General features: G+C 38.1%; 1 protein-coding gene across 5 annotated transcripts in view; it reads right to left on the bottom strand.

The window, feature by feature from the left end:
• Window positions 1-26,308, bottom strand: part of FBXW7 (F-box and WD repeat domain containing 7) — a 119,704-nt gene that overhangs the window by 9,393 nt on the left and 84,003 nt on the right. For all 5 annotated transcript variants that reach the window (XM_053403098.1, XM_053403102.1, XM_053403097.1 and 2 more), the window contains 7 exons: window positions 25,878-25,960; window positions 22,452-22,593; window positions 13,887-14,021; window positions 5,386-5,509; window positions 3,712-3,848; window positions 2,057-2,170; window positions 167-348 (listed from right to left, as the gene is read on the bottom strand). In XM_053403098.1, coding sequence (XP_053259073.1) covers window positions 167-348; window positions 2,057-2,170; window positions 3,712-3,848; window positions 5,386-5,509; window positions 13,887-14,021; window positions 22,452-22,593; window positions 25,878-25,960 — 917 coding nt within the window. The remainder of the gene's footprint in view (window positions 1-166; window positions 349-2,056; window positions 2,171-3,711; window positions 3,849-5,385; window positions 5,510-13,886; window positions 14,022-22,451; window positions 22,594-25,877; window positions 25,961-26,308) is intronic.

The following is a 26,308-nucleotide window of genomic DNA, read 5'->3' as shown; positions in this document are numbered from 1 at the left end:
TCATTACAAATGTAAGGATTATTTATTCATTATTTATTTCAGATTGTATGAATAGATTTATATTAAAATATTAATTTTTGCAATTAAATTTTTGAAGCTTATATAAGTTTCATTGATTGGGAAAGCTGAAGAAGTAATCAAATTACAATTGTTGATAAACAGTTACCTTTTTTCATGCAGGTGCATGCAACGCACAGTTGAGGTATGCCCATATAATGTATGTATACACTCTCCAGTCTCTGCATTCCACACTTTAAGGGTTCGGTCTGTAGATCCACTGATGATTATATTGTCCCTCATTTGTGATGACCAAACTCCACCTGTATGTCCAACAAGTGTTCTTAGACACTGAAAGCAAGCATTTGTCATGGTTACCATTTAGACAAAGAGGACAGATGACAAAAGATAGATGAATTTACCCAACTCTTCATACGTATTTCACACAATGATGTGCTATAATTTGTTACGAAGCTACTACACTGGCAGGCAAGTGATTATATCATAATTCAAATGCAGCAGCATTGCATTTATAAATGGGAGGGGGAAGTGTCTCACTTTCCCCCATTTCCACACTGAAAAATGTAAGTCCTATCTGGATTTCTAAATTTTACATGAGGCAATACCTTTCATGTCAGGATTTTAGTGAAAGGAAAAAGCAGGTGTGGGTGTGTATAAAAGCCACAGTCAGTCCCCAACCCTCCTTCCCAACTTCAAACTGGATTGTAAGCCACAACTTTGAAGTTGTAGAGGGATAACCATGGCAACTGTACTGAGCTTCTAAAGTCCTCTGTAGTGCAGCTCCAAGCATGGACTGTGGGGAGGGAAGATGGGCACTGCCCCTGACTTCAAGCAGAAGTACAGATAAAGATCAGAGACCAGCAGCCTAATCCTAATCCTAGAATTATTAACTTCCAGTAAGTATACCAGTAATAGGTAGCATCTGCTGTTGAAGCCTACACAGCAGCACTGTGCTTTGACTCCAATGGGAGTTCGTCCCATTGGACACTGTAGACATTAACTGGATCATAGTGAAGGGGAAAGTGGGGTTCTGGAAACCACAATTTGGTTGACTATCAAGAACAGCCATTATTTGTGACATCTGTTCTCAGTGAATTCTACTGAATGACTTTCAAGCTTTATTTTAAGTCTAATTCAATGCCAGCGTTTAACAAAAGTCTTACATTTGTTACTGAAGTCGCTCTATCTGCCATTTGGAATATGAGAAAACAAGCTTAGATAGAGGATTGCTAACAAATTACCATTGGTAACATTGGATTCATATAAAAGAATACAAGACAGACAGAGAAACATTTAGAAACATGATACATGTTGGTAAAATATACATCAGACACAGAAATGATAAACATATATTGATATTTACTGGAAAACATGTGGCAAATAATTCCATAGCAAAATTACTGTCAAAGAACTACCATTTATTTCTAATGGTGTATGAGTTGTGACTCTGGTAGAGCACACAAAGTAACTTATAAAAATACAAGTTTTTATGAAAAAATCAAATAACATTTTCAATAGGACAAAGTGCATTTGAAACTATCATAGTTTAAAAGGTAAATAAATGTAAGAATACTACAAAAATATCCTGACATATAATAATTATGAGTTGGATCCAGTAAACTGGGAGCCAAAGGAAGAGAATCTATGTTGCTGTTCTGCAAACATGTGCAGTAGAGTTCATGCAGTGCTGAGACAGTAAATTCTGTAGCATTTCTCAACCACCCAAAAGAAACCCTCCAATCTCTTGCACTGGTGAACGAACAGCTTTTAGTTGACCTGGCCCATATACTTTAAAGCTTTTCTTGTGCTTTTCTGATGAAGTCTGAGTAACAGAATTCAAGAATTACTAGCCAGTTTGAGTTAACACTCAGTGGCCCAGCTCAGACATTAACTGGGATCTCTAGTTTAAAACAAACCATAATTCAGTTTCAGAATGGGAGAGGAAGTAGCATGAAGCTAATGTATGTCTGATCAGGAAAAATTCTGTCAACATATTTAGGATGAATTTTATTAGAACACAATTAACAATTTGGCTTACCTTTCCTGTAACTGCCGACCAAACCTTTAATGTATTATCATCAGAGCCACTCACTATTCGGTTACCACAGAACTGTAGACAAGTGATCACATGATCATCATGACCTTTGAGCACCTGACAATATAGAAGAATTTACATATACTTCACTACTACTCATGTATAGAAAATACAGGTTGGATTCTTATAATTTTTTGTTGTTACTGCTTTCTACGCAATAAGCTAGTTTACCAACAGGAACAAACTAGATTTCTCTTCTTAATGCTGCAATCTTTCTTGCTAACAAACAATTTTACTTTTTTTTTGTCTGTTGCAACCATGCAAATTAGCACTTACTTACTTACTTACTTACTTACTTACTTACTTACTTACTTGCATGGACAAGTAGCTACCGACTCTTAAAACCTTAACATCCACCTTAACATCATCTCCTACTACTGAAAAGGCCAAAAGCACAATCCCTGTAGCAACCATTTACATATCAAAAGGCTTGCTAGTATTTGATAGTATTTGATTCATAGGCTGGTGAATGATATGCTCTGGACAGTCCATATCATTTCTGGGAAGCAGTAAGGCACCAGTTGTAGTTCTTTCTTCTTCCTAGAACATGCTTGCAGCAATCTCCTGCGGTTTCCAAACAATGATAGATGCTGCATTTTTAATCTGCCTTAGTTAAATATTCTCATGGTTAGAATTACTTAGTGCTTAATCTCTAAGGCATTAAAAAAAGTTTCACAAAACCATGACTAACCATAATACTATTGGATAAGTATTAATATATAGCCCCACCTAGGTTTGTTAGCACAAACTAAATTGTAATAAGTCGTGTTAGTGCCTTGGCACTTAGTTTGATTGGAGGAAGGAGTTGAACTCTTTGTACAATATGAAAGAAGACACAAAACCTTTCATCAAATCAGGTATTAGATTGTGTATGTTGGAAAATTACTTCATTTTATAATGCAAATAATGAAATGCTTGTCATTGTGATGCATGGACTGAATAGTGAGAGTCTTATGTATTTAATAGCAGGGTCCCCAAAAGGGTGCAATATGTCACAGTGTGCAGAGTGCTGCACTTTCTATGGGGCTCCTAAAGGCTTGAGGAGACCACTGGATTATAATATAAACCTGTACACTACTCCAACACAGGTGAGTTCTGTGCAAGTTTCCCCTGCCTTTCAGACTATTTACTTTCCCCTTGCCAATTGAGTTTCCATAATCACAACCCAAACCTTGGGTTCTGCATTGTAGCGGGTTAGACTAGATTACGCTTCCAACTCTGTAACGCTACGATTCTTGGTGATTGCATAAAATAGCAGAGATATGATTCAAAAGATGGATATATCAAAGGATAGGGTCATATAGAATATGTAAGCATATGCACATGCATTCAATGAATCTGGATCATTTAGCCACCTAATGTTCTAAGAATAGGCAACACCCCAATACACACTCAATTTTATGTGTTAAAACACTTATGGCTATGACAAAAGATAATGGTGAAATGCAACAAATGCTAAAACTTGAAGAGTTTGAAAGTTCCTTTTAAAAGTTTTGGTGTCTTTTAAAAATGTCAAACAATTTGGCTACTATTAAATAAGAATAAGCCCCAATCCAACTTAATTCATTATATATTGTTCTTTGTTCAAAGATGATTACCTTAGGAGATTTAAGTTCTCCTCGCCGCCAGTTAGTATCAATTCTGTGCTGTCTGATGTAAGCACTTTTCCATGGACTATGAATAAAGCCTGGTTTTATTACTTTTCTCCTCTTGATATGTAATGGTTCATCAATTCCTATATTAAAACCAAAAATCAGAAACAGGCAACAAATGTCAGTTTCCTTTCTCTCACACCCTTCCTTCCAAGTGAATGAAAATATTAGCAACTTTGCTATACGCTAACATTACTTCCCAGCTGATAACACTCTCCAAATCTGTTCTGTACTTTAATCCAGCCTTTCCCAGCCTGGTGCCCTCCAGATGTTTTAAGCTGTAACTCCCATCAGCCTCAGCCAGTATGGCCAATGGGCAGGGCTAACAGGATGTCCAAAATATCTGCTGGGCACCAGGTTGGCAGAAGGTGCTTTCACCAATATTCATTGCCCTTTTAAGTATCTTATCTAAAAAGCCTATACTGGAGTATCTATCCACATATCCTCACCAATTCAATCCCATCATCTCTTCTTAAATATCAGCTGTTACATCTCAAAACTCCATTTTATTCAAAGATTATCAATCATATATTGGTTTCATTTTCAAGTCTTCCATAGTTCTAAGATTTGTTTTCTTGAGATCAGCAGACTGTTTCTTGCTGCTTATGTCTGCTAAGCTAACCCAGATTTAGTGTAGCATCTCATACTACTTATTTATTTCCTTTGGGCACCTGGATTCAGAATTTTATGCCACTGACACTAATTATTTTTTTTTAAAGTCTCTTAAGTGCTTTTAAGCACTGTTTCTGCCAAAGGTTTTGTATATCCCAGCTCAATGATTCTGTGATCTCTTTCATTCATTCATATTACAAAGATAGTCTTAGGTTCTGTGTTATCCTCTCTATCTTTACCCTCTGGTGCATCTCATTACTAGCTTGAAACTCTGGTTGCTGGAACATGTGGATAAACATCCACCTCTTGGAGTCTGTTCTCTAGCCATTTGATCTCACAATCCTAGCAATAAGTACCAACATCCTTTTTTTTATGTACAGAGAAAGCTGCTCCAATTTCATCCACTTGATCAGCCTTTAACACAACAGCCAGGTTTCACATCTGGAGAGTCTTTCTTAAACTTATATTTTCTCCAGGGAAAAACAACAACAAGCAAGAGCTTATTTTTGTAAGTTGCCTTGAAGTAGTTTCACAAAAGTAGATGGTAGAAAGGCAGTGAATTTAATTAACACTGGCTTTCTGATTTGTTTAGGCACCTTTGAAAATTCTTACCTAACCAGATTGTGCAATTGATAAGAAACCACTAAAATAACCACTTCTTGCTTTCCTTCAAGGGATTATTGGCTAAGAACACAAAAAACTGCCAAATAGAAGTTTTGCTTGCACTTGATAGGCTTCACCTGAGTTTTTTGAACCCACTATTTCTATTGGATTTAAAACAATTCTGCTTCCTAACCTTTACAGTTAATTAATTTATGCAAAGTATAGTTAATTTAGCCTGCAACTGACACATATATGGATTTTTATTGCTGGTGAAGATACACGTATCACATAGACCAAGCACAATGTACAAAACATGTTGAATTGTTTTTCCATAAAGGACGTTGAAAAATCTTTTTTTTAAAAAAAAAACTTTAATGATTGAATTAATAGTTTAATGAACTTTACCCTCCTCTCTGCACTTCTCTCTCCACAGAAGATTGTCTTCTGCCAGAATTCTCCAGTATCGACATGTCTGTGCTGCCTGCAGCAGGTCCTTGGGTTCCAGGAATGAAAGCACATACAGAGCCAACTTAAAAGAAGAAGAAAAAAAAGAAGCAGAGATTAAACTCATTCTGGTTGCTATACTTCAGGGAATGTACTGTGTCTTGTATTTTCATATAGCCAAAGATTATCATAAGCACAGTGGATGCATTAGTAGAACAGACGGCTAAAATCAGAGAAGCCAAGACAGAAGGATGATCTATTAAGACATACTAGTGGGGTCATAAATACCACGTGAATATGGGACAGAATTGATAATTTAGTTTAATGCAATGGCTTTGGAAAATAAAGTTTTCCGAGAAAGGCAAGCAAAACAGTAACTGCATAATACTTGTTTAACCTGTGTGACAAGGGTGTACCAGTATTCTCTGTAGCTGGATATATGAAGCAAGTGATCAAAGGTACATGGTCCAGTTACAGGGAAAAAGAGCAGGAAAAATTTGAAGACTTCAAGAAAATGGAAAGACTGTCCCTACTTCAGCAGTCTAACATGAACAGAGAGATAAATGAAGTTGGCAGTGTTGGACCAGACTGAGGTCTCAATGTATTTGCCGTGGATTTTAAAGTTTAAAGCAGCAGGGTGGTAATCTGATTTTGGAGGAAGTGTTTAACTGCACATCCTCCACTGCTCCACAGTGGTGGAAAGGGGTTAAGCACTTCCCCCTCTCGAATGTCTCTTGCAATCCCCTTTGCTAAGACTTAGAAAAATGTGTGTGCTGAGGTGGAGGAAGAAATGAGAGAATCACCTTTCACTTGTTTTGCTGCCTGCTGGCCACATGGAACAGTCAGCAGGTAGCTGCCTGAGAAACTCTGAAAATGTGGAGATGGGGGGGGGGGAATGTGGTAATCTCCCATTGCTGCTGCATTTGTTTTGCTGCCTGCTTGTATATGAAGAAGGCAGCTGCTTGAGAGGGGTCTCAGCTGAATATGGGGGTGGGTGGAGGATATGGCTACCCTTTCTTGTTTTCTGCTACAGGCCCTACAGCAAGGATTGTTCTGAAGTTGTTGGGCAGAGGGGAGCCCAGGGCAGAGGCATCATAATGACAACCTTGTTCCTGGCTGACATGAAGCAGACACCTCTCTTGTACTCTTTCTACAGTGCCTGCTTAAAGCATATTTGTTTAGGCAAGTCTATCCAGACTTATAGAAGTTGAAATGTTTTAATCTTTTACTGTTTATTTTAATTCTTTTAAAATGTTTTGAATTGTTTTTAGCTGTTTTAATTGATAATTTTAATATTTCTTGTAAACTGCTTAGAATCAAATGGTATAGAAATTTTGTTAAACAAACAGCAATTAGATACATAAAATCAGTTTCAAATCCAATATTATTATATTGTTAATCTTAATTATTCTATAAACTACAGAAATTAAAGCAGCTTGAATCCAGACAGTACAAACTGGATACATACATAAAAAGGCAAGAGAGAGTGGTGATCATTACATAGAATGGCCACTTTCCCATTGTCTCTCCCCCTGCCCGCCCGCCCCAAATCTATTAACTGGCTAGCATCCTCTTTCGCAGCATTTCTTTGGAAATGTTCATCATGGCAACACTGTTTTCTTTTGTGTTTTGGTGGAGGCAAATTTAAAAATGAGAGTGCATTGTTTTTGAGCAGTTTTTCATACTGCAGTTTAAAAGTAACGTTTGATATCAAAGAATGGTGTACAGTCAAACCTTGGTTCCTAAACAGCTCTATTTTGGAATGTTTTGGCTCCCGAATGCCGAAAACACAGAAGTGTTCTGGTTTTCAAATGTTTTCCAGAAGCCGAATGTCCAACACTGCTTCCGCTTGAGCACAGGAAGCTCCTGCAGCCAAACAGAAGTAATGCCTCGGTTGTCGAACATTTCAGAAGCTGAATGGGCTTCCGGAACAGATTATGTTCGACAACCGGTTTGGCTGTATTTAACAGATAGCTAAAGGGATGGATAGGAGTAATAAAAAAGGTAAGAGCGTGATATAAAAACCACACAATTATTTCACAAGTCTCAATTTATGAGTGATGTACAAGAGATTTATAATCTAACACATGTTAGGAAAAAAATGGGAAGTGGAAAGAGACACAATAAAAGGGAAAGATTAAATGATGTTTAAAGTCTTAGGCGGGGGGCAATATATAACATGGGTAGGTGGTAGTTGTTAAAAGTAGTCATACAATCCCAGCCTTTAGGATATCAGAACCATTGCAATAGCGGATACTGTTCCTCAAATGGCCTAATATTTCCCCGCAGTTTAAATCTAATGCCTTTGTGTGCCCTGAGGCTTCTTATATGCATAGTCACATGGTACATCTGCTCCTCCTGTGGTTGATAAAATCAAGGCTTCCTTTGTAAACACATGACAGCCACTCTCCCATGGAGGGATTTTAAACAGACTCTTTATCTTAGGAATAAAGGGCTTTATATACCTAAACATTTGTTTGATAACTAAAATCAACAACTGAGGAGCTAGACAATTGTGAAAGAGAGAGAAAATGTCAAAAAAGGCAAAAGATTTATACAATCTAAAGAGAAACCCGAGTATAAAAGAAAAATGTCACGGCAAAAACAAACACAAAAACCCAACAACCATGGGGTGCAAACAGCAATTCTTCTCTAGCTAAGAAATGATAAATAATTTAAATTACTGGTTTTCTATCTTATTTCACTGCATTTTTCATGAAAGAAGTGTAACAATTCATAAAATAAATGGTACTCCTATGTGATTATTTTTTTTGAAAGACCGCTAAAAAAACTAAGACTAGGGGGCAATCATTTCAGAAGGAGTGTAGATGGGTCAGAAATCAAGTTTTGAAATTTTACCTGGGCCGATTACATACAGACCCAAAGATTCTCAAATTTTGGATGAGACTGAGCATGCTCAGGAAGCATTCATCACCAGTCAGATGCATGGAGATTCCAGTGTCCAAGGTCTCCTTGGCCAAAAGACAATTAAAAGCTGCCACTGTGATCTGGAGAGCTTGTAAAGGACACTTCTGAGCATACTTATGAACACGCAAGCCTTAAGAAAGAAGTGTACAAGACCTCTGCTGCTGCCAGCTACTCATTGCCTGCTTCTCATAATAAAAAAATTGCTTAGGAAAAGAGTGTTGGCGGCTGAGTTCCCCTAGGCTTAAACTTCCAAAGCTCTCTCAGGCTGCCCTCATAAGTACACTTACTTATCCAGAAGTAGATCCCACTAAACACAGTGGCACTTACTTTGCATAAAATGCAAAGAGGAAAGTACCCTGAGCTCAGAAATGACACCGAGCTAATTACAAGGTGAGCTGGGAGCAGGGGGAGAGAAACAGAAAATAGAACTAGCACAAAGAAACCGCAGGCAAGTCAAGATTTCTGGGTTCTTGCAATCAACGTATGTATAAGGTAAGTAGCTACAACAGAAACAGTACCCATAGAAAGAAACAATGTAAAAAACTATTATGTTTCACAAACTGATAGCTCAGTTAGTTAGAGCGTGGTGCTGACAACGCCCAAGTTGCAGGTTCAATCCCCGTAAGGGACAGCTGCATATTCCTGCATTGCAGGCGGCTAGACTAGATGATCCTTCCAATTATGATTCTATGAAAACTACTGTCGTGCTTCTATGAGAATATGAGAATTTTAAGGAAATATACAATATTACTATTACAGTTTATTACCCATTAAAAATTGTTTAAAACAGTTTAAATTACAGGAATAAGGTGGGTCCTAAAATATTCACATATACTGTATTACATTGTACTTAAAAAATGGAAACCATCAAACAAAACCGGGGAGGGGGGGATTCTGCCGGGAAAGAACTCTTAGTGATTCTTCTCAACTCCTTTCCAGTCATATAGCATGTGATCAGAAAGCCTGTTCCTTGTTTAAGAGTCCCTTGTGCACAGAACCACATTAGCATTTTATGTTTGGCACTTCTGCACAAACAAATGTTTGCTCAGACATCAGTAGCCATGCCAAGCCACAAGCAGCACATAGCCTCTGGAGCTTTTCTTGGATTGAGAAGGACAAGCCTGTAGATTTCTTGTCTGGATAAAATGGTGTACAAAGCCATGCAGAAGAAAAACCAGTTGTATAACCCTGCAGTTTATTCTCAAGTCTCAAGTCAGCTTTGTGGGGGAATCAAGAAATCAGCTGCTGCTCCCGTCGTGTATTAAGAGTGGTCCAATGGTGTAACCAATCAGGCAAATCAAACTAGCAGGAGAGAACGATCATATCCCCCTCTCTCTCACCGCCTGCCGCACATCTGGCTCTTTCATCTCACAGGGATGGCAGCACTTCCCCAGTATCCTTAATTTTATTTATCAAGGTGGTGCACAGCAAAATCACAGATGAATCATAAAACTTTAAAATCTAAAACTTTTTAAAACACAGAACAAATGGCCAACAATGAATTCTTAATTGTATAGTCTACCTAAACCAATGTAATGTTACCTCTTGCACTGAAAAGGATATTGCAACCTTTTCCTCTGATCAGCAACTCACACCTTAATTGTATGATATAAAACAGAAACATATCTCCCACCCCCTGGCAACCTGGTCTCTTTGCTGCAGCCATAACGATGCCATTCGAAAGGTTATTTTAGCCAAACACTCTGTTAGAGAATTTAAGGCAAGTGTTTTCACTCTAATACTTTATTTAGAAAACTAGTATGAATATATTTAGGTCACATTACATTCATTAAAGTAACCTTCAATAATTAATAAAAACTACAGGAAAGAGAGGGTGTAACAAGCTCTCTCTAAGACATCATGCCTAGCATGATAGTAGGTGGTGATATTTTTCATGTGTTTGTAGTTATCTGCCTACCTACTCTCAAAAAGGGGGAAAAAAAGCATCCTTGGCAGTGGTGTTTGTAAAAAGAGAGAGATAATTAAGAATCCAACAAACCTGTTGGACAAAAGAGCCTTTTGAGTTTTTTAGAATCATATAATTCAGGCACAGGCAAACTCAGCCCTCCAGATGTTTTGGGACTACAACTCCCATCATCCCTAGCTAACAGGACCAGTGGTCAGGGATGATGGGAATTATAGTCTCAAAACATCTGGAGTGCCGAGTTTGCCTATGCCTGATATAACTGTAAAGTACATCAAAGATCATTTAGTCCAAGCCCTTGCCAATACAGGGATTCTACTACCATAGCATCACTGATAGGTGGTTGTATCTAGTCTCTCCTTTAAAAAACGATCTATATGCCAACTGATTATGATGTCTTGGGAGGACCACTCTGTTCAAACACTGTAAAAGGTGTTTTTGCATACTCACTTTTCGCAACTAAAGCAACATTTTGCTAAAGGGACAACAATACAGCAAACTGGTTTTCTTTTTAGCCTGTCTTTATATCACGGGGCTGATTTCTACAGCATCTCACAAGAGTTTAAATTTTAAAATTTAATTAAATGTTTAAAAAATGAACAAATTTTAATGACTAAAACCGGCAATCAATTTAAAAACACAATCATTGTAGCTACACAAGGACATTTCTGATTGGTTGAAAACACAATCATTGTAGCTACACAAGGACATTTCTGATTGGTTGAAAACACAATCATTGTAGCTACACAAGGACATTTCTGATTGGTTGAAAACACAATCATTGTAGCTACACAAGGACATTTCTGATTGGTTGAAAACACAATCATTGTAGCTACACAAGGACATTTCTGATTGGTTGAGGCTTGAAGAAGTGGGAACACGTAATGGCAGAAAGCCTTAGAAGTAAAATACTGCATCCTATAATGATGCCTCCTCAACAGATGGGACATTATGTCATAGGAAGCAGGACTGAATATGCAGCAACATGATGTACAAGCAGGAGTGGCTCATTCAGTTGGTTGGGGCCACAGCAATAACCTCTTGTAGGTGGTACTGCTGCTGCTGCTTCCTGGAAAAGGGAAGGGTGAAGTGGTGGTGAAGTCAGGGCTGTGCACATGCACCAGCAGAACCAAATCTGGTTTCTGGCAATCCCAACTTCCCTTTCACAGTAAGTGATGACGCTTGCTGGGAGGCTACTGCTGCAGCTCCGACTAACCAAACAAGCCCCAAGGAAACCATATATTTACCATACCAGGTTTGTTGCCACCATCTCTTTGAACTCCTGGTGACAAGTGGGAACCATTTTTTAAAAGTGTCACAGCCATGTAGGCTGTAGGAAGAATAGAATCATGAATCCCAATGCTGAATTTAGTAAACCTTTGTCATTTGCAAAATACGCAGGAACCCAGGTCATGGCTATGTTTGTTTAGAAAGTTCCAGTGAGTTAAATATGATATAGCTGATGTCTTGCTAACGTAGGTAGGGTGCCAGGCAACCAAACAACAACAAACCTCAAAGGGTGAAGGGTTGGATTGGGCAAAACTTATTACACACATTTTTTAAAAACTATCTGCCCTAGAGCATAAATAACATACTCTTAAAAACAGTGATCATTAAGCCATGCCAAGAGATGTGGGTGTGGGGACTAAATTAGTTCTCAGTGTGATTCAGAATGCTGCTGAAATTTCCTTTTATCAATCCTGTTTTTTAATCAAGAGCAATGCAAGAACTAGCTAAAGGTTTGGCAGTAGCTGCCTAAAGCCTTGCTGATGTTCTGATGTCCTTGGAGCATTATTGGCAATCAGTAATGCGATAGCATATATGCACAGTTGACTTATTAACTTAGCATATTTGTATGTGAAAATCTTCAGCTATTATTCTTCATGGCAATAACCCATAGATCTTTTAAGAGGTGATTTAAATAATCAACTTAGGAAAGAAACAGGCACCACTGTTTGTGTCAATTATTCCTTGGATGAAAACTTAAAATTGCATTTTTTTAAAAAAGATAGCTGTACACTTAGCCTTTCCTTTTCAATTTTACTTAGCAATTCCTGAAAAAAGCACTGGAAAAAGCCTTCTTATATTAACTATTTTGACTACTGATTATTTCAAGGGTACATTCCTTATTGCCTGTGATGAACAGCATTATTAACGTAGAAACAAATTCAGTGTGTTCCAGTTTTAGTAGAAGAGGAATACCTTCTATAAGAAAGGATTTTAATTAAAACCAATGTCATTTATTTTTAATCAACTGATTAAAGAAAATAAGTAACAAATTATAGACAAAATTGTTTTACAGTAAAAGTATTCGTTAAGTATAAGCAACTGTGGGAGGCAGTGGAGGACAGAAGTGCCTGGCGTGCTCTGGTCCATGGGGTCACGAAGAGTCGGACACGACTAAACGACTAAACAACAACAACAACAACAAGCATCCCATGTACCATAGATTACAAACACCAAGATGCTCTGGCCAGCTTACACCAAGAGAAAAGTATAATTCGAAAACACCAATCCAATGTAATAATATAGTAGTACAGCTAGAGCTAAAAGTGAAGAAAAACTACTAGAAACACTAATTTCATCCATTCCAGGAACTACAATTAGTGTTTGCTATTGCACCATTTGTAGTTGCTAAAAGAACCCAGAGAAAGGAGTATCACTAAACCATCATTAGGTTGTGTGTTCTCAATGAAGAGCACTTGAGTTAAGAACTTGCTTCCAATTGACTTAATCTTATTTGTTGACCTGGGCTGTGAGTTGCAAAAGCGTTCACCTGGTCTTTTTTTTGTTTGTTTTGACTGTTGATGAGAATAAGGAAGTGTAAATATTTTATTTTTAGTCCCAGGCCGACTTACAATAATATTATTTTGGGGCGGTCTCATAATATGGAAGATGTTTTCCAAGCATGGGAGTCGCCTATTAACACAACAGTGTTCTTATACTTTGTACTGTAAACTAGCGCTAGTCATCAAAATGCCAGATACAGGACGGGAAGGGGGTGTTGATAGCTACCTTCCAGGATCCATCTTCAGACATGACTGAATGCACTAGTTACCAACTACAGATATATTTATAATGCTGCTCACGCTGCTCACAAATTATCAAATTAACCTCAATGGGACCTAGATACAAATGAATTCTGGACTACATGCATACTTATCCTATAAAACTGAATATAATTTGATTGAAAAAGTTATATGGGTGTTTATTCCCTTCATAAAATGTAGTAGAGATAAAATGAAAAGCTAAATACCTATTACGTTTTTTTAAAAACCTTAAGAGTGAAATCGTCAATGGATAATAAATCAGCTCTTGAAAGCTCTGGAAAAAAAACCCCTTACATATAAGAAACAACTGTCACAAACAGCAGGGGACATATCCTAGTCACTGAAACAAAGTCACTGGTCTCACAAGCATACATTAATCTGAAAATTACATTATTAAGTCATGGCAGTTTATCAACTTGCAGTCCTCTTCAACGCCAATTAACAGTGTTACACTGACAACAATGAATACTATAATTAGCAAGGAAATGCTTAAAGGTGGCAGATGATGCATTACATAGGCAAACAGTACCAGGAGCCCAGTATTAAGTGATAATCCTCACCTCTTTGGGGAGCAAGGAAATGAAGTCTCGTTGAAATTGGGGCTCGATCACTTGCATCATATGCTTCACTTGTGTTGGTTCACAACTATCAATCAATTCATCTAAGGCAAGTAACTTCTCTGGTCCACTCCAGCTCTGTGAAGTACAAATATATGTTTAGTTTCCACTGTATTGTTTTCATATATTAATGCATTTCAAAAATGTAATATTTGAAAATTGCTATGGAATATGCTGGGATGAAAAATTATTGCAATACCACCCAGAATGGTGAAGGGAGTATTCAAATGTGAAACAGGTGTTCAACCATACAAATGTTCCTTAGAAAAATAATAAACTTTAAATTAAAAAGGAGAGGGTAAAAAAAAAAAAATCCAAAACTTAATAGTAGTAACTTCATTTCAGGTTCATTTGGTTTTGTTTATTGCCAAAAAATTATAATGTTTTTATAGCCATGTGTACATCTGCCACTGTGCAATCTTCCTGATTTCTGGCTCGAAACCAGTGTTTTGTAAACATAATTTTACATTAGGAAGAAAAGAGGGAATTTTGTCTGGCAATTTTCTTACTTCATATTCCTACTAACAGGCATCATAAAATTTGATGGTTTTATTAAGGCACTCATCTGCAAACACAGCAGATTAGCAAAACCATTTGCAGAAGAATTAATAACTGAAGATATAGCACATCTTCTCTCAAACTCATCTGGGCTCAAAGTTTTGATTTGCTACACAAATGCCATTTATGAAAACCATTTTGGGAGAAACAATATAAAAGGAGATAACCTATCCTAGAAGACACTTCAGGACCACTAAAAGAAGTTAGAAAAGATCAACTAGTTTTGAAGCAAATGACTGTGCTTTTGACAGTATGGAAAGCAAAATGTAATGGCATACATATTCTGTCTAGCATTATCATCTTATTAGAGCCAAACAGGCTAAAGGTATTTCAATTCATTTATTTCAATAGGTTCCTTTAAGTATGACTAGATTTGGCTATTGCCCATAAATTGTGTAATTCTCTCGCTTATACCGTTAAAATCAAATACCTTATCTTGAAAACTAGTAAATAAAACTCTACGCGCATTAAGATATGTTAATACAGTATTATCCTAAACATTAATTTCCACGTGCTACATATAATTCCAGTTTCTAATTATTCTGCGAATTATGGCTATAAACCTAAACCACTGTCTAGATTAGCAAACTTCTACTGTACAGTGGTACCTCGGGTTAAGTACTTAATTCGTTCCAGGTCCGTTCTTAACCTGAAACTGTTCTTAACCTGAAGCACCACTTTAGCTAAAGGGCCCTCCTGCTGCTGCCGCGCCACAGGAGCACGATCTCTGTTCTCATCCTGAAGCAAAGTTCTTAGCCCGAGGTACTATTTCTGGGTTAGCGGAGTCTGTAACCTGAAGCGTATGTAACCTGAAGTGTATGTAACCCGAGGTAAAGGTAAAGGGACCCCTGACCATTAGGTCCAGTCATAACCAACTCTGGGGTTGCGGTGCTCATCTCGCTTTATTGGCCGAGGTAGCTGGCGTACAGCTTCCAGGTCATGTGGCCAGCATGACTAAGCCGCTTCTGGCGAACCAGAGCAGCGCACGGAAATGCCGTTTACCTTCCCGCCAGAGCAGTACCTATTTATCTACTTGCACTCTGACGTGCTTTCGAACTGCTAGGTTGGCAGGAACAGGGACCGAGCAACGGGAGCTCACCCCGTTGCGGGGATTCAAACCGCGACCTTCTGATTGACAAGTCCTAGGCTCTGTGGTTTAACCCAAAGCACCAACTGTGTCCCGTAACCCGAGGTACCACTGTACTTTCATAGGAATGCCTTTCAAAGGCCAAGATTGGTTCCACCAGTGCATCCACACAAAAGTGATATCGCCATTGCCTTTCTCTCCTAGTAAGTAGCAGTGACACCAGTGCCAGGAGGCTGTTACTGCACCTCACTGGCTGAGCCACTATATTACTTCATATTAATGCATTTATACAATCAAAACTGGCACACAAGACAAAATAGTCCCTGAACAATTAACATAGCTTTCAAACTCCCAAGCAGAATGTGCAAGAATGGTATAAACGAAATTTCTACATCTGTTTTATGATGAAATGTATATATTCCTGACCCAATAGTTGTCATAATTTGCTATACATTGTCATTTTTACGTCACACTGATTATGACTGTAATTAATTAGGGATCGGATAAATATGTTGGAAATGGACACAAACAAATCAAAATTAAACAGAAGCACAAAAACTGAAATGGCATTACGTGAAAATACCTGTGAATTTACCTTTACCTGCTTCATATTACTTTTCAAAGAAAGGTTAAATTCACAGAACCAACATGTCAAAACTGAGGGGGGTGGATCTGAATCTAGAAACAATCTATAATAGCTGTTAATAATATCTCTTTAATACTATAGAAACTGAGGTAAAATCTGAAAGTATAACAACTATCCTAAGGATACAATCCTATCTTTTCCACAATATAATGCTAATCAGAAAAAAAACTATGGAGAAAAATTATATCCCCATAACCTTGGACTTTTAGACAGCAATATCCATTTATTCAGCTTTCTAAACTAACTAAAAGGAATAAATATAATATAGTTTCCTATCAGTTAGAAAGATTTACTCCTGGAACATCACTCACAATGTCTTTCATTTTAAGGAAATAAACTGATAATCAATTTAAAAAGCTAAAGAGAAAATGTGTTTCATGCTAATTACAGTTATTTCTGTTGTGGTAAGCAATCTTAGGATAAATATTACTTTAGTTCAAGTGAAAAACAACATATTTGTATGCAGTGATGTAGCATCTATGTGCTCCTCTGAATGACATCATATCTCCAAAATTGCTTAGGCTACATCAGACACAGTTGTCACTAAGTGTATAGCCTTTAAAACCAGTGATACTATTTGAAGTAAGAGAAAGTGCAATTGGGGGGGGAAGGTTAATATTGGTATTTAACTGAGAAGCACTTTTAACCAACCTCATCCTTCCATATAGTTCTAATATTCAACACCCATTCAAGGCCTGAATTTCTTTTCATACTGCACCACTCACAAAACATGCATGTGTACCACTGATAATATTGTTTTGATGCACAGAGAAGCGTCAGTCTGAAGCTAAGTATTTCATAGTTCATGGTCACACCAAGTATTATTTCTTTCTAAGTACTCTGAAGCATCTAACTCCTCACTACTTTTATTTCCCCTCCATTCTGATGTATGGAAGAGTATCCCAAAGGACAATAATTTTGTATACTACAAAAACCAGGTAATCAATCATTAGGATAAACTTTCAGGAGACCTCCAGAGACTTTTATGATTCATTGTGATAAGTCATTATGTTGAATAGGGACCGATGGGAAGGAGTCAAACTCCTTATACAACTACAATTTGGGGGTTTACAGTACTTGTATTTCATAGAATCATAGAAACATAGAGTTGGAAGAGACCCTAAGGGTCATCTAGTCCAACCCCTTGCAATGCAGGGATCTTTCCTGGGGGGCAATGACTGATTTGTAAAAGCAAACATAAAAACATCATTTAGGATAGGGGAAAATTATAAACCTACTCTAAGTGGTGAGGTGTGTGCTTACAAATCTTTAATCTCTGTACTTAACCATGTATAAGATACAAATATGCTTGGCACAATAAAGATTGGGTGCCTTGGTATTTTAAAAAATGTGTGAGGCTTCATTTGTAGTTAGAAGCATAAGGTACATAAAATGTGAACTGACTGGGATGAAGATCTGCCTTGCAAATAAAATTGATACTGAAACATTAAATAGGGAGAATTATGAGGGTCGAATTGATAGATGCTAAAACTAACTTTAATAAAATTGATGTAAAATACAATCCAAGCATACACTTTACCAAGAAGTGCTTATACTGTTAAGGCTAAAGCTTTTTTCTTTTCCCTGACCTTCCACTGACTGTGGTCCACTTACTGCGTATACAGAACAACTCCTTCCTGTTCTAACCTCCAGATGCTGCCAAATCTGCCTGATGGTTTTTCCCAACCCGCGAAGCATATTTGGAAGGCATATAGGATACGACCTTAAGTCCATCAAACTCAATTTATTTCAAAACATTTTTAAAGGGCTAATGTGGTAATAAGCAAATTCAGGTTAAGAATTAAAAAGCACATTGGCCTACTTAACCAAGTTCAATTCTACCAATATTATCTGTACTGTTCAGGGTTTAATCAGAGGTTGTGCACAAGCATTCTAAAATTTAATCTGTGCTATTGCAATTTTAAATTGTCTCTTCAGGGATATAATTAAGAAGAGCATTTTGAAGAAATAAAGTGCATATTTTATATGCATTCTTGGGAAGAAGCAGTGTTTCGTGAAACCACCAGAACACAAGGGGAAACAGTGTATGAACAGAACACTGGCGCTTCCTACACAAGATCCACAACAAACGGATCCTTAAGTGGGAGAAGAGGAACTGCGTCACATCCAGAGATGTGCATATTGAACTCAAGAATAATTCAAACTCAAGACACAGGAAGTGATAAATATGCAAAAAGGAAATGGAATTCTGTGACTCAAATACACTAAACAAATTAAAATACAGGACCAGTTATGAAACTCTGCCCCATTTTTCTCCCATCCCACTTGTGCCAAATTTCCCCTCCGTTTTATTAGTCATGGGGAGTGGCAGGAAGCTACACTTGGCAGTAATGCTCTGTCCTCAACCACTAGAATTTACACTCAGCTATTTATTTAGCACCTGAGATTTCATCACACATTACCCACAATGTTTCAAGCAAATATTGACCTTCTGAAACACCAAAAACTCAGCAACCTGAATTTCCAAGTGCCAGATTTTCCACTCTTTCTGCACACCTGCCGAATCATGGAAGACACAATCTTTTTTTTGTTCTTTAATGTTTATGTCAGAGTTCACTGTCTGTATCTGTGCCTTCTCAGGGTTTGTGCGGATATCAAGCAACATTTACTGCTGCTTATTCTATCCACATGCTAGACCCAAGATAACCTTAATAGTCTAACCATGCTTATGATCACAGTCATTGCTTTCCAAAGGTTCATGCTACGTATTAACTGGTGGTAATATTTTATATTGCACGTTTAATGAATAGATCTTGTAGAATAGATCAATGGGATTTTTTTTTTCAGAACATCAGACTGTGGGCATTCATTCCAACAATCCCTTCAATAATCAAGCCAGGCCTTACTGAAGGTGCAACCCATCCTCCTGGCATCGCTAGAACCATAGCTGTCAACTTTTCCCTTTTCTTGCAAGGAATCCTATTCGGAATAAGGGAATTTCCCTTTAAAAAAGGGAAACGTTGTCAGCTATGGCTAGAACTGGTACACTTTGAACTCACTCGCCCCAATGTTAAAGCTGATAGTAAAACTGAACTGCATTGATCTATTGTTAGAAATGATTAAGTAGTGGGCTCTGCCATCTACAGAAGTAGGGAGACAAATTCAATGTAGCTATGACGACTGTTCCTTCAGCAAAAGCATTTCAGCTTGCACGCTCCTCCCAACTGTGCTGTTTTGGAAGTTCTCTGGACCCTTCCCTACACAGCCGATCTGGATAGGGGTGGGAGTGTGTGGCGGGGAGGAGAGGGGAATGGGGAAAGCCCCATTTTGCTAGAGGAAGTCCTTGTGCAGGCTTCCACTAGAAGGACTTGTTTACTGAATCTGGTCTCTGAGCTTTAGAAAATGTAACTTAATTAATGGTATTGAATCAGAAGTTGGGATTTATACTTTCACTCCACTTCCAATCACAACCAATTTAACATCAAATTTGTCTTAATAAGAAATCTACATCTGAATAATGAGACTCTTAATCTCAGGGTTGTGGGTTTGAGCCCCATGTTGGACAAGAGAGTCCTGCATTGTAGGGGGTTAGACTAGATGACCCTCATGGTCGCTTCCAACTCTGTTGTTGTTTAGTCGTTTAGTCGTGTCCGACTCTTCATGACCCCATGGACCAGAGCACGCCAGGCACCTCTGTCCTCCACTGCCTCCCGCAGTTTGGTCAAACTCATGCTGGTAACCTCGAAAACACTATCGAACCATCTCGTCCTCTGTCGCCCCCTTCTCCTTGTGCCCTCCATCTTTCCCAGCATCAGTGTCTTCTCCAGGGAGTCTTCTCTTCTCAAGAGGTGGCCAAAGTACTGGAGCCTCAGCTTCACGATCTGTCCTTCCAGTGAGCACTCAGGGCTGATTTCATTAAGAATGGATGTGTTTGATCTTCTTGCAGTCCATGGGACTCTCAAGAGTCTTCTCCAGCACCATAATTCAAAAGCATCAATTCTTCGGCGATCAGCCTTCTTTATGGTCCAGCTCTCACTTCCATACATCACTACTGGGAAAACAATGGCTTTAACTATATGGACCTTTGTTGGCAAGGTGACGTCTCTACTTCTCAAGATGCTGTCTAGGCCTGTCATTGCCCTTCTCCCAAGAAGCAGGCGTCTTTTAATTTCGTGGCTGCTGTCACCATCTGCAGTGATCATGGAGCCCAAGAAAGTAAAATCTCTCACTGCCTCCATTTCTTCCCCTTCTATTTGCCAGGAGGTGATGGGACCAGTGGCCATGATCTTCGTTTTTTTTGATGTTGAGCCTCAGACCATAGCTTCCAACTCTACAATACTATAATTCTATGCCAAAACAGCCGAAACCAATGGAATGGTAGATCAGCTTAATTGAAGTTAATTGAAATTCAAATCAGCCTGCTTAAAACAATTGTGAGGATAAAACATTTCTCTGAACTTAAGATGAAAGGCTGGGTTCAAAGGTTTAAAAAAAGAACATGAATCTAATGAATCTTGAAATGTTCAATACCCTAGTCTAGAAGATGCATTCCTACAATGTAGAGTTGGATCCACTAGCATGAAGCTTCTTCTGCTCTTAGGAGAGCTATTTCCAGCTTTGTTGTAGAGTCCTGCTTGAGGAAGTTGTCCCAGTTCAGGAAGTGTGAAAATTCTTGTGTGGGACTTTGAACAAACTCATCCCCAAGACCATTCTTAAGGGCCCACTAACCTTACTATGTAGCCTGTAATTTCATTATTCACACTGTAAACATAAGCCCTGATATACTCTTGACCCTGCCACTGTGTGAAGTATTCCACTTCCTCTGCATTAGTGCCATCCCATGAACCCTTGCACATGTTGTCTTACTGCTCATGGGTCTTTGAATCTGGCCCACGTCTATTTGTTAAACCCGTATCTTGGCATTGGGTTGCAGCCACTGCTGTGTGAGCATTATTTCAGTAACACAAGACAGTCTTTTCCATTCTTCTTCCTCAGTGAAACCCTACTCTTCCTTTCCACTGAAAGATCTATGTTATGGGCTGAAGAAATTTCAAGTTGCATATGGCATGGGAGCTGGGGTGGGACGGAGAAACAGCCCTAAGATCAGGCAGAAGCAACCTGAGGAAGTGGCAAGCTGCAAACACAAGGGACATCGGCTCAATTTTGGTCAATTGCCCCTCCCAGTTCAGCTCCCAATGCCACGTTCCAGGTCTTTCCTGGTGGTCTCCTGGCCCTCAGAAGAGGCTGTAGTGGAAAGAGAGGATGAAAATGCACTCTCATGCAAGCAGATAGTTATAGCCAGGCTCACAAAGTGTTGGATACAAGCCATTGTGCTGAATATTTGTTTGCTCAACCTATCATGTCACTCCTTCAAATAAAGGATAAAGTTTATTTGATTACATAAATGTATAATTGGGAAAAACAAATGGCTTTCAAATGTTTCTTTTTCAGTAGCAAGCACTGATTTGATGCATCCTGACAATAATTTGCTAACTAAACAATATTGACTATGAAGGGCTTTATTAAACAACAGATTTTACCCAAAAGATTGCTAGAAAGTTTACTGCTGGAGATATAGTATTCACATTAAATCTAAGAAATTGATTGCTGATCATAATGGCAGTAATTTCTAGTGCTGGCTCATTTCTCTTTTTTATAATGTTTCAGAAGTAGTTTTCAGTTTATAGATCTCTATAAACATGCTATATTTCTGGTTATTTAATTTAGCTTTGCAGAAATATATTAAGTTTGTTTATACTGTGGTGCAGAACTGGAAAGCTGTAGACAGCGGGTTAAGTTACTACAGTTACATAGCATTAATTTCTACCGGTGAATACCATTTTATTTTACAGTTTTTAACTCAGTACGCATTTTAGAGTTACGGTATGGAGGGCTGTTTTCTGTTTCTCATTAAAAACTTTACTATCTTTTAAAGAGATGAAAAAACAATGGGAAAATTCCATTCTCATCCATAATTAAGAGCACTAAAACATAAAACAGTCTACTCAATATTTTGCTTTTCATTTTTAAAAATTAGAATAAATCCCAAGAAAGTCTACCTTTACACACCTCATGTTTAAAAATTATTAGTTCTTTAAAACAGCAAGATATAAAACATGTTGCATTAGAAAAGTACTGTTTGTTATTAAAAAGACTCAGGAAGTGTAGTGATTCGGTACTGTAACCATTCTAACAGAATTCTTTCTCAGTTCACAACAATCTCTTCAAAATAAGTCAAACTTGAAATGTTTTTCACCTGAAACATTTTCAGCCATTCTTGAAGTCCTGTTGGCGGCTGGATGGATGTAATTCGGCGCCGTTGCTGTCCTTGACCATTGGCTGCTCTCAGATCTCCAAAAGTAGTAGGTGTTGCTGAGCAAGGCACAAGCCCAGTAGTGCTGGAGCAGGGGGGAAAAGGCCAATGCAGTTCTCAGAAACATTTAATTATACTATTAGCACACTGGTCACTAGTTATTGAGGCAGATCTCATTACTATATGAATGGGTCTTTCCAAATCTCATGTGTTTTACTATTTCAGGCTGATTTGGGGCAATTGCCTAAATATTGGAATCAAACAAGAGGTGAAGTAAGAAAACCTGGAGGTTTTCTTCACTAGGACTGGCATTTTGCTGAGACAGAGCACCAAATGGCAACCTCCCACCCCCAAGTAAAAGTGCATAGTACCCAAGGCTTGTGAAGTTATCTTGGAACCAGGCAGAAAACCTTACAAGTGCTGTTCCTTCTCCATAGCACAAAAATAATAAATTAAATAGCTATTTGCTGCCCTTTCGATTCATCCAAGATTAGCTGCCTGAGGTAACCACCCCACTCTGCCTAATGGCAGGGCCCAGACCCAAACCTCACAATAGGAGGCACTAATCAAAGTGTTTGCAGTCACCCAATTGTACATTTGATATTTTCTTTGAAGTTCAGACCACTGTGTCATAAGACAAACTATTTTGAACCCTCTTGATTCCCATGTTTAAAAGTAAAGCACAGTGAGCTGCATTGAAGAAATGCAAGCCTATAGATATCTTGGCCACTGAACTAGTTGGGACAGTTTTTTTGGATCACGACCACAGTAGTCACTCCCTCCAATATTAAACTTAGGTGGTGAATGTCAACTGAAACTAAGCCAAAAAAGAGGCTGAGAAACAGGAGGAAGTTATCAGCATTCTCAGGCGAATGTCGAAGTTTGAGATACAACCCCCTCTCTTTTAAAATCGTAAGATGGTAATCCTTCTCCAATGGTCTGAGCATGCTCAGTAGTGGTGGAATGTCGAGTGTCCGTGAAAAGGAAAAATGCACCACTCAGAGGAAAATTAGTGGAATGTCCTACTTTACAAGTTACATGTTATAGTATGTTGGGGGGGAGGCATAGCTGGCAGACAGGAACTTGAATAGAAGGTGGAGATAGACCAACCTTTGGTTGCAAGCTCCACTTATGAATAATGAATAATGAAGTGTGAAATTGGTCACCTGGCTCTCCAAAACTGTGTCTGAGTTAATTACGTCTGGCATGAGTTGTGGGCCCCACTGAGCACCCTTGCAGGACACCATGTTGGGAGAGGGACAACATAACTAACTTTGTTTTGCTGCTTGCAACCTCTAACCCTGCATGGGGCCACCTACTGGCTCTGGGGCATATGCAACTAACACCACACTGTTGAACCTCCTGTTCAACTTTCCTCTCTGAGGATGTAAGCAGAGTCAAGAGTGAGGAGATGAAACAGCATCCTCCTCTTCGCTTCTACGACCCGTCTCACTTGGTTGTGAAAACTGTGTCCAACCAAAGGGGGCTAGTGAAAGTGGAGAGGGAAAGATGGATCCGCTCAGAGCACCTTGCCCAAGAGCCTTCCAAAACCTCAAGCTGGGATTGCAGTCACCCCAAATCTGTTAGCAGTAAGTCTAAAGGATTTCTGGTTTGGGTATTCCAAAGTTTTATTTATTTTGTAATATTTCTAGTTTTATCTATATAAATGTTGAATGCTTTCCCACTAGTAGCCTTTGGTTACAAGATTTGGGACTTTCATTTACAACATGTAGATATTTGAATATTTTGAAGAGGGTAACTCTAGTCAGTTGAGACACATTTGCTTTTTATACATATTTCACTGGACACCGAGGATCATTGTATGTTTCTAATTTGTAATAAGCAAGTGCTTCAATGTAATTATATGTCAAACATTGACACTTTGCTTCCCTGGGTTTGCCAAAACAGCAAATACTACATGACTGCAAATTTGCATAAATTTGGTGTGTGCCTAACAAAACACTGATTGAAGTACCATGGATATGGGATTTTCTAGGTTCAGCATATCCAGTTTGAAGGATTTCAGAAATCAGTGCTAAGAAAGGCCAGCATCTGAGGCCTTGAAGTGTCATTGCTAGTCAGAGAAGGAGACAAATGGGCCTTGGTGGAGAAATAATCTGGAACTCAGTATAAAGGCATTATTTTAGCATTTTATTTTACAGTCTTTTTTGCAGGCAAAATAAGGCTCATAAAACTAATTAGTTTAGAACAATTTTCTGAAAACAGGGATGACACATTTACACAATTGAAAACATAACTATTTCATCAATGAGGGGCACAGCTGTTATCTGATGAGCGTAGATTAAATAAACTGGTTTATTTTAGGTAAAGAACTATCCTTGAAGGCATTTCTGAGTTCACAAATGTAAGATACTTATATAAAATGAACTCCAAAGATGTTCCCTTCTAATTCAAATCTAAATACGTATTAGCAAGTTAATAGCGATTTTGTCTTCAAAAACATTGTATTTTATGAGTAGCTATGTTGGCTTTTTCAGATTTTTCTTTTTAAAAACCACATGAATTAGGAAAGGATTTATTAGCTAGAAATGCACTAACAAGCATTCTGTATGCAAACTTCTACAATTAATCAAATATCTGCATAGCATTTTCCCTGTTCTTCTTTTTACCCAATTCAACAATGGTAGACCTATAAATTTGAGGGGGGAAATATATAAATGAATATATTTTAATTCATAATGAAGAATTTAAAAGGAAGATTAAAACTGAACAGCAGATAAATTGCCCATGGAAAGCAATCTGTTAAAACCAGAAAGTTTCACAATGCTGCAGATTTGAACAAGCTCAAATGCAAGAGGTAGTTGTTATGGCAACTACCAAGTAGTGAAGTCGAGTTGTATGCATCCCTGGGACTGAAATTCCTAACCAAAGGAAATTAAAGAGTTGTTAAATTGACGTGCCTGCCTATGATAAATGTACATCTCTTTAATTTATAAACGGAACTCCATGTTGTGGAGAGGTTATTATTCAATGTGACTCAGGAATTATCATGTTGTTGTATGCAAGAATGTTGTGATTAACACCAATGATTTTGTTGTCTGTATAGTCCAACTTGATGCATATCCCAATCTGCAAGGTTCCCTTCACTGGGTAGATGTGAGGAAAGAGAAATATTAGAGTCCTTTGAAGCCATGTAGAAGGATTCATCCTAAATTTGTAAATAAAAGGGTTTGTTTACCTCTTTATAAATTTATAATTTCAGCAATTTCAAGCAAGTGAGGTACTTATGAATGTAGATAATTCACTCAGATTTGTTTTGTGGTATGACCATGCAAGAGGTGGCTGGGCAGGAAGTACAGGCTGCAGTCGTGTATCTTAAACAGATGACCTGTCATTGCATTAAATTACCTTGTGTATTCTGAGACTTTGCAGGGTTTCTTTCCCAGTGAGAAAGAACGGACCTCGGAGCCATGGTCCAACTTTCTCTTCATCTACAAAATAGGACAAGGAACAAAAAAATGGTGTTAGTTTGGCAGCATAAGCGAGGCCCTTCATGAACAGGGTGGTAATCTTTTTGCCTGTACCTATCAATATTTTCTTAATATCAGCCTGTGCAACCTGCATTTTAAACTAACAAAACATAAATTATTCCAATGAGCCAGCTTTTCTACAACCCTTTGCACCATAATCACTTGGCAGCTAGAAGATACCCTGCTGCATTATGATTTGCATTATGATTTGTTTCCACACATTTATTCATCTCAATTAGTTATTAAATTATTCAGTTCATTACTCTGCACATTCTTTGGAATGATAGGTATAAATGCTAAAACAACATC

This window comes from Podarcis raffonei, chromosome 9 (assembly GCF_027172205.1).
Source record: "Podarcis raffonei isolate rPodRaf1 chromosome 9, rPodRaf1.pri, whole genome shotgun sequence".
NCBI classification, from domain to species: Eukaryota; Metazoa; Chordata; class Lepidosauria; order Squamata; family Lacertidae; genus Podarcis; species Podarcis raffonei.
This window is presented reverse-complemented; position numbering and strand designations above follow the sequence as displayed.